The following is a 14,469-nucleotide window of genomic DNA, read 5'->3' on the forward strand; positions in this document are numbered from 1 at the left end:
AAAGCAGCTTAACTGTCTGAGCTGCAGCAAAGAACAGGTAGGCTTCTTTTTTCCGCTCTACACACAGCTGTGCAGATGTCACCCTGCTGCTCCATTTAGGATTATGCTGAAGGAGCCTTTTGTTAGTCTGTTACATAAGCCTCCTTCACTGTTAGTAAGCCAGATCAAGCATGAATCTCCCCAGAGGAACACTGAAGAACATTGGAATAATGACCCAAACAGGGTTGGATCTTAGAATAGACCAGCAAAGTTACCTCTTTTGGTTGGAAACTTGCATTTTTTCTATGTTTACGTTTAATTACCAAAGACTCTTTGCAAATTGGAAGACAGTATTGCATTTTTAGCTCCTATTAATTTGATATCCTGCTTTATAACCTGCTGCGGTCTCGTGAAAGCACAAAATCGAATTAGTTGGTGGACTTTTCCTTTGTTTTGCTGCAGAATGCCATGATGACATTCGAGGAGGAGAAGATGCAGATGGCCTGTGATGACCTGAGGACCACTGAGAAACTCTGTGAGAGTGACAGCGCTGGAGTGTTAGAGACACTCCGAAACAAGATAAAAAAGAGCGTAAGTAAACACTCACGCGGAAGTAGGGTTCTGAATAAACTGTTTAGAGAACCTTAAAGCAGAAATACAATCAGTAGAAAAGCATAAAGCCAATTAGGAGATTTTGTTGGAATCCTGATACTTCTTATATCTTCTAGCATTTCAGCAGGAACACACATTTAGATAACGATGTTAAAACCCCTCAGCAGTAGGTGTGATCATCCCGATTGCAGTGAGATCATGCCGAACCAGCGGTCAAATTCAATTACAACGTTGCTGAAATTTGATCTAAAACTGGAAGAGAAGCCACCAGGCTGCCTAGCATCTTCAGGTTTTATTGATAAAGTCTGTTTTTTTCACTACCTATCCCACTGCTATCAGATCGACGTAGCAACATCATCCAAACGGATGCGGCTTACTGTACACGTGTGCTTGTTTGTGTGGGTTACAGATGGACTCCCAAATGTCAGGCGTTGCTGTTGTGGACCGCCTCCAGAGACAGATCATTGTTGCTGACTGCCAAGTGTATCTAGCTGTTCTGTCTTTTGTCAAACAGGAGCTCTCAGGTAATTGCCTTTTGATAGTGTTGATAAATACACTATTTCAAGCATTATTTCACTTTGGCTATTACTCCTGATCCTCCTTTTGTTTTTGACTTATGACATAAATGCACAAAAAAATGCTTTTCTTTTGTATTGGCTTGTCTTTAGGAATGGAAAGAACTTTAATCTTTCTTTTAATTTGACAATTTTAGTTAATATATTATCTCTAATTACATATATTGAGTGTAAACATGCAAAGTTTATCAGTTAATTACACATCTTAGTCAAATCAAGTTATTATTATAATACAGAAAATAAAAAAATACTTAATTAACTTATAAAACTACAGTTTATTGTAGTTCTCAAATATTATTTTTTTTTTTTATCTCAAAGGGTTATATAAATAAAATATTTTATTGCTGAAATCCTTAAAAACAAATTGAGTCCCATGATTTAACTATCCACTCTTTTACTCTAAAATACCCAGCAACCCCCTCTCTCTAAACCATCTCTTTGGTCACATTGCTGATATAAAATAACATTTAACTTTGTTGGGAAAACGTGTACAAGAAGCAGGATAAATATAAAGTCCAATTTGCACAAAATAGTTAGAATGACCAATTTATGATGCTGCCCTGATACACAGATTCAGTGTGTTTTGGATAAACAGTTAAAAGGCTAAAGGTTAAAATGCCTCAGAAAATAGGACCCAGAATTCAGGCAAGACAGACAGTGGAATACTTAAAAAGAGTTTATTCAAACAAGGACAGATCAGATCTGCAGTGGCAGTGCCAGCAGCGGCTAGGGCGTCTATAACAGGAACGTCTACAGGAAAAAAAAACACAGGTTAGTGACTAAGATAATCTGATAGAGGATGATTATTAACACGTGAGTCACTAACCTGATTTGGCAGTTCAGTCCGTGCCCAGAGAACAAGGATTGTTCCAGCCGGTCAGCTGACAACGAAGCAAACGCTGCCAGAAAGTTCCAGACGTGGAAGCCTAGAAGGCTGCAGAAGCTGACAGGAAATCAGATCCATGCTGACGAAGGAAGGCAGGATGATCCACAGGGAGAAGTCAAGACGCAGATCCAGGTTCAGTCAACAGAAGAATTAAACAGGAGTCTGAAGACTGTCCAGGCAAACAGTTCAGACAGGGGCAGGCAGGCTCAAAGGTCCAAATACAGAAACGGATCAGGATCAGCAAATCAGCACACTATAGAAAGCTAGAGAACTTCCTACACCAAAGGGTCACATTTAATCTGGCACGGATGGCTGGGAACAAGGAAATTAAATAGAAGCAGGAGCAGGTGGATCAGATGAGCAGTGATGAGAAACAGGGCAGAGCTAGACAGGTGAAAAAAATTGAGCAATCAAGCCAGCCATCAGCTCCAAAATCATGACAGAGCCGTCTATTGCAATAATATCATAAACTCATATTTTTTAATTGACTGACTAGTCTAGAAATATGACTGCCTCCTCTGCGTAAGAAGTTAATTTCAAGCATTCAGAAGCCTGAGGTGAGTGATTTTCCACTAGAGCAGACATGCTGCATAACTACATCATCTTTTCATGGTTACGGAGTTAGCACATTGTTTGCATATATCTCTGCTGCAACATGCCTGTGTGAAGCTTACTGTATGCAACGTCTCTAGAGCTGCAACACGATTTTTAACATCCAGAACAATTGGCACCCTGACTTCAATCTATGCATACTACTCTATCAGATTATTTTTTTTTTGTCTTAAAGCAATATATTATTTCTGTATGTGCCAAAGCAATTGAAGTTAGATGCAGAGTAGGAGGATATAACAGATGTTAATTTTATTACAACCCTTTAGCTTTGTTCCCTAGTTTCAAATCATGCTCAACATTCTGTGTAAGGCATGCATTGGTAACAAAGTTCTTAGAAGCATTTAGAAAGCTGCTTCAATGCAGTTTAAAATGTTGTTAGGCATTATTCTCATGTGAAAAGGAAAAGGTTATATGCATGATTGGTTGCAAATTTGTTACCAAATGGAAGCTGGTCAAATTACTGTAAAAGTTAAAAGGATATCTGCTGGTTCTGCAACTCCAACAAAGGGGGTTACAAAAATAATTTAGTTCAAAACCATAAGGCTCCTCAAATGTATGTTGCAGCAAAACACACACACACAAAAAAAACTTTTGTTTTATATCCACAAGGACTCAGTAAAAATAAAGCTGAATGTTATTAGAATAAAAAAAAACGGCAAATGTTTCATGTTTTGCTGCACCACAAACAAAAAGGCACAGCAAATCCATGTGGAGGGGTGTTTGCAGTTCAACCATAATGTTATACAGACATGTGGAAGAAGCTTGATCTGGTTGCTTGAGACCAGAATTTAACTTAATGGTCCACAGGCTACTGCTAGGTATGAACAATCCCCATATTCAAACATGGTGGAGGCTGCATCATGCTGTGGGGATACTTTTACCAAGCAGGGACAGGGAAGTTGGTCTTTTAACAGTGAAAACAGAGATCCAGTGTAAGATTAGCTTTTATTGCTTCTTAAAATAAAATAAAATCTTTCAAAAGATTTATCTTTCTTTGTTTTTGTCTTTCCTTAGATTTTGTTCTCTTCATTTGTTTTAGCTTCCTTAGCTTTAATTTATGGAATGTGTCTCATCATTCTTTTTACATTTGGTTTAATTTAGTTTCCATGAACTTCCACAGTCAATTTTAAGCTAGATTTTCACAGTTCTTGATGGTTACACATAAAACACTGGAATATCCTCAGTAAACGTTCGCAGCAACGATGTGAGTCATCGTGCTCCAGCAGCTCAGAACAAACACCTTCTATCAACAGGAAGGAGGAGGATTCATTGATTTTTAAAAACAAGACTCAGAGCCACCATAGTGGTTGCTCTTGTTGGAATAAGTGACACCTAAGTTCACTGAAATAAACAATCTTAATAATCCAAACAGCACCTGGCTGATGTTTTATTACTAACATGTCCAGTAACGTTTCCTTGCTAATTCTTTGCCTTATTTTTCCCAAACAGCCTATATAAAAGGAGGCTGGATTCTCCGTAAGGCTTGGAAGATGTACAATAAATGCCACAGTGACATCAGTCAGCTGCAGGAGACCTGTCAGCGGAGGCCCTCAGGTAACCAGCAGTCCCTCACAGCTGACAACGCCAACCACAACGTGGAGAGCGGCGTGACGGCTGAAGCCCTGGACCGACTCAAAGGCTCGGTCAGCTTCGGCTATGGCCTATTCCACCTGTGCATCTCCATGGTACCTCCACACCTGCTGAAGATTATCAACCTGCTGGGTTTCCCTGGTGACCGTCTCCAGGGCCTGTCCTCTCTCATGTATGCGAGTGAGAGTAAGGACATGAAGGCACCGCTTGCTACGTGAGTAGACTTAAATCTATTTCGGAAAGAAAATGTCTTATCAGATTGATTCTACCACTTCATTGTTTCCCTGAACAGTTTGTCATTTTTTTATGTAACAGCAGATATAAAATGAGAAAGTGACTTCAGCTTTTTAGCTCTTTTAGTTACAAGTTTGGTCATTCACATCTTCACACCTTAGTTGCATCATCATTACACAAATCTTGTCCTGTCATCACACTGCCTGTTTATAAATCATAGCCCTTCTCTGTCCTCCAGAGGAAAGTGAAGAGAATAAAATCTGTATAACTCAATATGAAAAAGAGAAATTACGAGAAAAAAAATGTAAAATTTAAAATTTATGTAAAAAAAATACATTAAATTAAAAAAATAAAAATACAATTTGAAAAAAATTGATATCTTTTATTTCTTGAATGTTTTTAAATGTCCATTTACAAAATGTGTTCTTTTTTGTGGCATCAATAAAGAAAGATTTTTGTTTTTGTTTTTCTAGAAATGCTTAGAAATAGCTTTGGAAGCCTTTTCAGACTGACTCCTGCTAATAGATTGTTTCTCATCTGTCTGAATTTCTTTCGATTCTACAGGTCGGGTATTAACCAGGCTGGGTTGTTGCTAATATGTAAACAATCACAGTCAGAATATGATGAAATGTTTTGTTTGTGCAGCTTTATTCATAAATGATAAAATAATTTAAAAACATCCTTTTTAAAATGTCCTCAGATTATCTTTGTCTGACATTCATATTGATTTACTTAAAAAAAACACACAAGCGTCTTATTACATTTCTACACCCCTCTGTAATGAAAGCCACCATTTCTCAAAGTAAAAAAAATAAATTATTAAAGCATTATGAAATAAACATGAATGCAAGTAAGATTTTATACCTATTTAGTTCATTACTCTGCCCATTAATACAAATTATTTTAGTGTCCTTTTTTTATAAAGTCATCTTTGCATGATCCAAGTCAGCAGGTTTGTGTCATGAATGGTTTAAGCAATCTGACACACATGCAGAGAACCACTCAGAGACCAAGGGAAAAAGTTTAACAGGTTTATTAAATGTAGATGAATAACAGAAGTTGGATCTGAAACTCAGTGGACTGGTGAACCTGAACTGGAAAGTTTGAAGGTGAGATCACAGTGATCAGTTCAGGGACCGTAGAAAATTTGACTGAAGCTTGAATATTACTGGAGAGGGACTCACGTTTAAGGGGGCTCTTGTCAATACTTGAATCCAGCTTGTGGGGGTTAATCCAGAGAAGAGGGAACTCCTTGGAGGGCTGACAGATAGATAAGCGTTGGACCCAGAGGAGTAAAGGAGCAGACTGTCACTTGGATTTCCGAGGAGGACTTGAACGGATCATGTGGAGGTTTACCCCTGCTCAGTGTGTACTCAGTTAATCCTTCCAGGGGGAGAAGGTCCAGGTATCCAGTTACTCAGGAAGGCTTCCTGCCGAAGACCAAAACTAGACAAAAACTAGATAAGACTGAGAGAAACAAAGCTAAGGTTAGACTCTGCTAATCTCAGCTTGGCTAGAGTACCCAAAACTGGCAAACACTCTGGCGTCGAGGTAGTGACAGCCCACTGCTCAAATACTCCTCCAGTAATGATCCAAAGAGCCGCAGGTGTGCAAGGAGGCCCAACAAGGACAGGGCACCACCTGGTGGTGGAGAGAGAAAAAGACCAAAACAACCCACACAAACTGGATTCCTAACAGTTTGACCAGTGACAATACCCAGACTTTTAAACCTGGATGATATCCGTCTCCAGTGACATAATGACGCTGATTGGCCAACAGATTCCTCCTGTTAAAAAGTGACCTTATGAAATTAAAAGGCCATTAGGGAAAATCTAATTACAAAATAAAAGCTGACTTTTAAAAAAAAAGAGACTTTGAAATAAAAGCAGTTGAAAGAAATTCAAATTTTCATTTTACTTGCGTTTATTGTCACATTATGTACTTGTGTTTTATTTATTTAAACTAGTATTTATTTAGCTTATAATGGTGTAATAATTTATTTTATTTCCAACCATTTTTCCGTTCCAAAGTGTAGATTTTAGAGGTTTGAGAGTAATCTTCCTTAAAATGTTGTTGTGTGGCTCAGGTTGGCCCTCCTGTGGTATCACACCGTGGTGCTGCCCTTCTTTGCCCTGGAGGGCTCGGATACTCACGCAGGGCTGCTGGAGGCCAAAGCCATCCTGCAGAGGAAGTCGGTGGTTTACCCCAACTCATCCCTCTTCATGTTCTTCAAGGGACGGGTTCAAAGACTGGAGGTACGTTCTGGAGTGGGTGTAGATGCGATGTGAGCGGCGTAGTTCCATAGCTGCACACATAAGACTCACCGGTTTTGAACAGAAGAAAACAAAACGTGTCATAAAGAAAACAACAGCTTCTGTTCAAGCGCATGAACTCACCGTCATGTGATCTGCCGTCTGAACAGTCTGCGTCTGACATGATTACTGTTTACCTGTGGGTGTGTGGTCTCTCTCCTCTATCCCCAGTGCCATATCAACAGTGCTTTGGCCTGTTTCCATGATGCATTAGAGCTTGCATCAGACCAAAGAGAGCTCCAGCATGTGTGTCTCTATGAGATTGGTACGTGTTTTCTCATCCAGTTAGCCGCTGCACATCGAATGCAGAGGGACTGGAATGATGCCGTCCGCTTTTCTCTGTGGCAGGTTGGTGTAGCATGATAGAGCTGAACTTCGAAGATGCCTTCAGAGCGTTTGAGAGATTAAAAAATGAGTCCCGATGGTCGCAGTGCTACTATGCCTACCTGACTGGAGGTAGGAATGAGGATGGAGAAAAGGAAACATTAGGAAGTGTTTGGAAAGCCTGTTTGATTCCCTTCGTGTTTCCTTTCAGTGTGTCAGGGGGCTTCAGGGGACCTGGATGGAGCAAACGGAGTTTTCAAAGACGTCCAGAAGCTGTTCAAGAGAAAAAACAACCAGATAGAGCAGTTTGCAGTCAAAAGGGTTAGGCATACCTCAGAAACCTTCACATGCTTTTTTTGATTTTAAAAATATTTTGCTGTTTTGCTGCAGGAGTTTGACTCCTTTGTTTTGTCCTTTCTGCAGGCAGACAGACTGAGAAAGGTCTCACCCACCAGACAGCTGTGCATCCTGGGGGTTATCGAAGTTCTTTATCTGTGGAAAGCTCTTCAGAACTGCTCCTCAACTAAACTGCAGATCATGAATCAGGGTCAGTAAAAATCACAAGAGCACCAACTTTTACCTTGAAGAGTCTCGGTAACCACAAATGTGTTTTATTGGGATTTAATGTGACGAACATCAGAGCTTAATTGTGAAATATGTCCACTTATTTTAAATTGATTTTGGTCTGAACTTTGACTAGGTCTTCAAACATAACATTAGTATATTGCTGCGTTCCCACCGAAGATGTTTTGAACGTCAAAAAGGCTTTTAAGACCTCATCTAGAAAGCTTGTCCTCGTTGAATTCAGATTTTCTGGTCTCTTATGTCCAGTGGAAGATGCAATAATGAGAGTGGCTTACTATATTGTCATGATAGGAGAAAAAAGTGGTTTTAAGATGTTTTTCTAAGCATTTTTAGTGGTAAAACTTTCATGTAGTAGAATAAAAAAAAAAATCTGCTATTTGAAACCAGCGAGTAAAACATTTTATGAAGGTATTTAAAAACATCCATTAACAAAATATCAAAGAATTCTCACTTTTCTTTATACATGAAGAAATTACATCCTCTTGTTTTTTCATGTAACCCTAGTAAAGTGTAAAACCTTTAAATACACGGATTACTATTTATTTCCGTTGGTTTTATGTTAACATCTCTGCAAAAAATTAGATTTTCCAACTCAAGTGTCTGACGCTGAATGTCATAATAAATCTCAGCAGCCTTTCCTTAATTTGTAAAATGTTTTCGTTTCTAAACACAGCACAACTTAACAGTACTGTGGAGGATTTTCACTATTTTTTAAAAGACCCACCCTCTTCACTTAAAAAAAATATATACAAGCACCACCCCATACCCGCTCCCAAGAAGGAATGTCTATTAAACGTGTGCGACAGCATGCACAATCCCATTTCTGATACACTTCGTAGACAATTTTTCTCTTACGACCCTCGGCCAATTTCAAAGAAGAAAGGTGAGCTTCAATGACTTCAATGAAACCGTAGCTCACAACATAAACACCTGAAAGTGCGCATGCGCAGAAAAAGATAGCTAACTGGGGTTGAGCATGTTGGACAGACTTACGTAAACATATCACCAGAATGATTGACAATTAGGAGGACCCCTTATTTCGATGATCCACTCGGAAATAAAAGATCGTCCTCTATAACTTTAATTTCTCCATAGCGGTCCCATTTATAACGAGACTAAATCAGATGCTGGTGAACTTTGTTAACAAAATAAGTGATTTCAGGGGATTTCATTGAAGGGTAAAAGTGTAAACTTTGCACTTTATTCCATTTTAATCGTAAAAACATCATAACCTCAGATCCACTCCATCATTTCAATCCATGCAACATATTTTTTTGCCTTATGCACTGAAATTCCAATAAAACACAATAAAGTTTGTGGCTTGAATTGTCTCTTTTAAACCTGCTATCATGCCCTGTGCTTTAAACAGTGCTGCAGAGTTTAGATGAGCCTTCCTGCAGAGGCCTGAAAAATCTCCTCCTCGGTTCGGTCCTTAAATGCCAAGGAAACATCAGAGATGCTGTTCAGGTAGAACCCTACTCTGTTCACACAATTACTCTGGAGTTCACCCTAACCGGAAGTTGTTCTCATCTTGCTTTAATTTTGCCTGTGATTCAGTCGTTCCAGCTGGCTGTGAGGGATGAATACGGACGACACATCAACTCCTACATTCAGCCGTACGCCGTCTATGAGCTTGGGTGTATCCTCCTTGCAAATCCAGAGGTTTGTCATTTTTTATGTTGCATAAAAGCATGAGTTTGTTTACTTGTAAACGTTGTGCTATGAATGTAATTTTCTCCGTTGCTTGGTTCAGACAGTGGCAAAGGGGAGATCGTTCCTACTTCAAGCCAAGGTAAAAAGAAATAGTTGGGATTTCTAATAAGGAATCAAGCAAAAAAAGAAAGCTTTAACATGAATAAATGTTTGTCTCTCTGTAGGAGGACTTTACAGGCTATGACTTTGAAAACCGGCTTCATGTCCGCATCCACTCAGCGCTGGCCTCCTTGAAGGAGGTGGTTCCTCAGTGACTCCAAGAGGGAAGACTTTAATGTCGCACAAAGTTGTAGGCCCGTCACTGGTGATAGCACTCTCTGTGTTTTTCTTCTAAAACGAACCGAGGACACAATTGGCAAACGGTTGTCACATTAGACAGTCTGATAATAAAGTGCTATCTCTGTGCATTTTGTAAAGCAGCAGATCGAGGTGCTCGTTCTTGCACACGGGTAGACAAAGCTCATGTTTGGTGCAGAGATGTGTCCTGAACTCCACCAAGCCGCCCACCAGCAACTGCATCTGGTTGCAAGTGTAAAAAATGCCTCTGATGCTATAGATGCGGTTCCATCGCAAAGTGTGATGTAAATAAAAAGCTTAAAACAGGGCAACCTAACTGCATAAAGAAGATCAGTGCTAGCTACCTTCCTCCTCCCCCGGTTTATCTTAGCCAGTTTGTCGCTTCCTGGACCTTTTTCTGGACTGAATGCACAGAGATTCAGCTGACACACAGTTTTTATTAAATCCACTCCTTGATATTCTTTCAGTGTTTTCTCTCACCGTAATGTATTTGCTGTCCGCTAACATATGTACTCATTAACTTGTGCATTTTAAGGACTTAAATTCTGCTTCTAGCTTAATAAAACAGATTAGCACACAGTAGGACACGTTTTCTTTATAATGTTATAGAAGATGGCCCTTTTTTCCGATTTCTTTAACGATACAACCTTAAAATTGACTTTAATGGGATTTTATGAGTAAATTAAACTTCCGATGTAGAAAGAAAAAAAGAAAAAAAAAACAGAAATATAGGACAAGCATGGATCTTATTTATATTCAGGCTGTATTACCACCCCATGCTCACTGCAAAAAGTGATTTAAAAATAAGTAAAAATGATATAAAATGTGTTTGTTTCTAATTTGAGCTGCTTTTGCCTTTAAAAGAGATGGTTATATATAATGTCCTTGAAATAAGACATGTCTATCTTATTTTAAATGTAAGTTGCTAATTGTTTTAATAACCTGCTCAAAAAATATGGAAAACACACTTTGTTTAAGAAAAAATTGACTTATATTTAAATGTTTGCAGTGTTGCAGTTACAGTAAGAGATCAGTTATGATAAGAAAAACTTTGCCCCCCCCCCACTCTACCTTTAAAAATAGATCAAACAGGATGAAAAACTTAGCTTTTCAGTTTTCTTCACATTCTTAATCAGACTTAGGTCTGGATTCTGACCAAAGGTAAACCTTACCCCCTTCTATAGTGCTAAATACAAATAGACACCAGTTTGAAGAAAACACAAAGAGATCCCTTCATGTCAGGGGACCAGCCACCACCAACATTAGCCCCTCCTCCCATGCTCTGATTGGCTGGAGTTACAGAAAAAGTGTTAACTTCTATGAGGAACAAAACCCAACAACCTTGCAACTATGTATCAATCTAAGAGTAAGAGTAATTATTCTGAACAGGAAGTGACATAGGCAGACATGTTTGGAGGTGAACAAGTGCCTGAAATAGGAAAGACTTAGACTTGGAAAGACTTAGACAACTTTTATTTTCATTTTGTACAGCTCTCATGATATTTCAGTTTCTTAAAGTGCAGCAGTGATCAGATGTAAACATTGTGGGAGAAAAAGATGGTGTAAAAAAACGCATAGATAGAGTCAGTTTGATACAGAGTCTGTGACATGATTTAGAGGTTTTTTTCAGCATTCAGCAGTCTGATGGAAGTGGGGAAAAAAGCTGTTTTGGAATCTGCTGGACCTGCATCAGATGCTGCAAAGTCTCTTCTCAGAGGGCAGCAGGGAGAACAGTCCATGGTGGGGGTGTGAGGGGTTATTTATGATGTTACGGGCTCGGGACACGCAGCGCTGAGATGAAATGTCTATAATGGAAGGAAGAGGAGCCCTGATGATGATCTTCATTGCTGTTCTCACCACTCTTCTCACCTTCATCCAATCTGCGGCGCTGCAGCCTCCACACCACACAGTGAGTCAGCTGGAATGCTCCCAGGAATTTGGTGCTGCTGACCACCTCTACAGCTGAGCTGTTGATGTGGAGTGGAACGTGGTTAGGCCGGTTTATCCTGAAGTCCAAGATGATCTCCTTGGTCTTCTCCACGTTCAGGATCAGGCTGTTGTCTCTGCACCAGTCTACCAGCTGCTCCACCTCCTCTCTGTAGTCCTGGTCGTTGTCGTCTCTGATGAGGCAGCCGTGAGGGGAGCTTATGCTTAGGGTGATGACATCAGAGGTGTTCTGTCTGATCCAGACTGACTGAGGTCCGTCGGTTATGAAGTCTAGCAGCCAATTGTGGAGGGGTGTATTGAATCACAGCTGTTCAACTTTGCCCATCAGATGCTGTGTGGTGATAGTGTTAAAAGCTGAACTAAAATCCAGGAACAGCATCCGCACGTGAGAGTTCTTCTCCTCCAGGTGTGCCAGGCTCAGGTGGAGAGCAGCAAAGATGGCGTCCTCAGTGGAGCCGTTCCGTCGGTAGGAGAACTGGAAGGGGTCGAATATTGGCGGCAGACTGGAAACGATGTGTTCTTTAACCAGCCTTTCGAAGCACTTAATCATGATTGGAGTCAGTGTGGCAGGCTGGTAATCATTTAGTGTGGTGACCTGGGGCTTCTTTGGGACTGGAATGATGGTGGCAGACTTGAAGCATGCATGCACTATGGATTGGTCCAGCAAGGTGTTAAAAATGTCTGTAAGGACACCAGCCAACTGATCTGCAAACTCCTTATACACTCGCCCAGGTATGTTATCAGGCCCTGGGGCCCTTCCTTGGGTTGACTCTCCTCAGAGTCTTTTATCACTTCAGCTCCGTCCAGGTTTGGTGTCTCCTCACCCTGGTGTGGAGCAGCTTTCACTGCTGGAGTGCTGTTTAGTGCCTCAAAGTTGTTCAGTTCATGTAGGAAGTCAGTGTTTGCTGCATCTACCGAGGGAAGGGTGTGTTGTAGTCTGTGATCAACCTGAATGCCTTTCCACATCCTCCTGGTGTTGCTGTCGTTGTGGAAATGATCCTGGATTTTCTGGCTGTGGTTTTGCTTCGCTGATCTGATGGCATGTTTTATGTTGGCACGCGCTGTTCTCAGAGCCTCTTTATCACCAGACTTGAAAGCTGAGTTCTGTGCTTTTAGCGATTTCCGAACCTCTCCATTTATCCAGGGTGGTTGGTTGGCTCGGGTGGTGATGTTCTTTTTGATGCTGGAGTCCTCAATGCATTGATTAATGTAGGCTGACAGTCTGTTGTGTTCTGTCGCCTATCTCCATGATGTAATTTTCCATGTTGGTAACTCTTCATCTCCTCCTTGAGTTCTTGAAAGTTGTTTTCGTTGTCAGTGTAGGATCTTAATTTTTGAAGGACGGCTTGGAGACCGGCGTTAGCCATCTTGTCAGTTAGCCCTGTCTCCGTGTCCGAGAGGCTAGAGTGGATAGCCAGGCTAGCCGAGATATCTTCGTTCATTTCTTTATTTAGTTGAGGTCCTTCAGGTTTACGGCCCCCCTTTCTTTTGGGTTTAAACATATTGTTTTTCACTTTTCTTGGCTTAACATATCAGGCAGTCTTGTTGTTTTGTCAAGAAAGGATCAGCATGAAATGTTGTAGAGAGAGCCACAGAGTCAACCTGTCGCCATCATGGGCGCTCATCCACAAGTCAATTTTCTAAATCATTTCCATGTGTTAACTTTTTTCTTAAAATTAACTTTTTTTTGTTTCTAAGGAGTGCAGAAACTGGACGAATTTGCCTCATTTTAAAAACAGCATCTATCTATATATAAAAAAAATGTAAACAGCTTTCTGCAAAAAAAAAAAAAAAAAAAAATGTCATCTTAGTTTCCTTTTTCTCAAGGATCCAAATACAACATTTAATTTAGAATAAATTTATAACCTTCTTAAATATATGCAATTGATAAAAGATTTATTGTAATGGGAACAATGTAAAAAAAGCCATAGAATACGGACTTTAAAACTATAATGGGATATAACTACCTATCAAGTGAGAGAAATAGATCAATAGCTAAATTAAAATAAAAAAATTATGAAACGTGTTTGAGCTTTTATCCGTTACATCTCCACAAAAGGACCAATAAAGAGCATTGAATGCCAGGAACCTTAATTACTGAGGGAAGAGTGAAAAGTGGCATCAGGTGGGGATGGGATACATCAGTGGTTCCTAAAGTTTTCTATGACATTTCCTGTTGAAATACATAGGAAAATCTTCCAGAACAGAAGTCACTTTAAGGCTCCTCTGAAAGGAAATAAATAAAGCCTACAGCGGGTAAAGTTAAACGAATAAGATTTCCAAATCAGAACAGGTCACTGGTAGTTAGAGAAAGGGAAGAAAACATATGAGGATAAACAGGGTGAAAAAGAAGAGTGCAAAGAGAGGGAATAAGGAGTGTGCTGAATGGGTGAGCCTGATGATTAAACTGGGGTTGAAGGTTCAGCCTTCCACAAAAACCTCCATTCATTGTAAATGACCTGAAACACTCATTGCATTACCTGCTATATCTAACATAACACTGTGCTCTATGCATAGCACGGCTGAGTGACAGTGGTGTGGTGTACTGAAGTCCAGCATGTTTTTTTTTCCTACAAAAAGCATAAAGTTTCCCCAACATTACACCTTTAGTTCAGTAAAGATGCCTAATCAAAAGTGCTGCTCCCATATTACTATAAGCGCTTTTTATTACTGTTTTAGTGGTTGAAGCATTTGACTTACTTCACAATAACTACTAGTTTATTAATAACAAAAAAATATATGTTTTTTGCAGCGTCTTTTTGCAGCTTTGTAGGGTTTGAATGCCGTTAGTATTAACAGTCAG

The 14,469-nt window shown here is 39.8% G+C and overlaps 1 protein-coding gene across 1 annotated transcript in view; it reads left to right on the forward strand.

The window, feature by feature from the left end:
- The window catches only part of LOC107097722 (tetratricopeptide repeat protein 39C-like), a 17,177-nt gene extending 5,562 nt beyond the window's left edge, over window positions 1-11,615 (forward strand). Inside the window, exons 3-14 of the mRNA XM_015394980.1 lie at window positions 442-570; window positions 1,001-1,115; window positions 4,114-4,468; window positions 6,575-6,743; window positions 6,972-7,065; window positions 7,149-7,256; window positions 7,336-7,445; window positions 7,548-7,671; window positions 9,079-9,176; window positions 9,267-9,371; window positions 9,463-9,501; window positions 9,587-11,615. Of these exons, the coding sequence (XP_015250466.1) occupies window positions 442-570; window positions 1,001-1,115; window positions 4,114-4,468; window positions 6,575-6,743; window positions 6,972-7,065; window positions 7,149-7,256; window positions 7,336-7,445; window positions 7,548-7,671; window positions 9,079-9,176; window positions 9,267-9,371; window positions 9,463-9,501; window positions 9,587-9,676 (1,536 nt within the window). The 3' untranslated portion in view covers window positions 9,677-11,615. The remainder of the gene's footprint in view (window positions 1-441; window positions 571-1,000; window positions 1,116-4,113; window positions 4,469-6,574; window positions 6,744-6,971; window positions 7,066-7,148; window positions 7,257-7,335; window positions 7,446-7,547; window positions 7,672-9,078; window positions 9,177-9,266; window positions 9,372-9,462; window positions 9,502-9,586) is intronic.
- Window positions 11,616-14,469: the final 2,854 nt, after the last annotated feature.

The sequence above is a fragment of the Cyprinodon variegatus genome, unplaced genomic scaffold, assembly GCF_000732505.1.
Source record: "Cyprinodon variegatus isolate N-32 unplaced genomic scaffold, C_variegatus-1.0 Scaffold717, whole genome shotgun sequence".
Classification (NCBI taxonomy): Eukaryota; Metazoa; Chordata; class Actinopteri; order Cyprinodontiformes; family Cyprinodontidae; genus Cyprinodon; species Cyprinodon variegatus.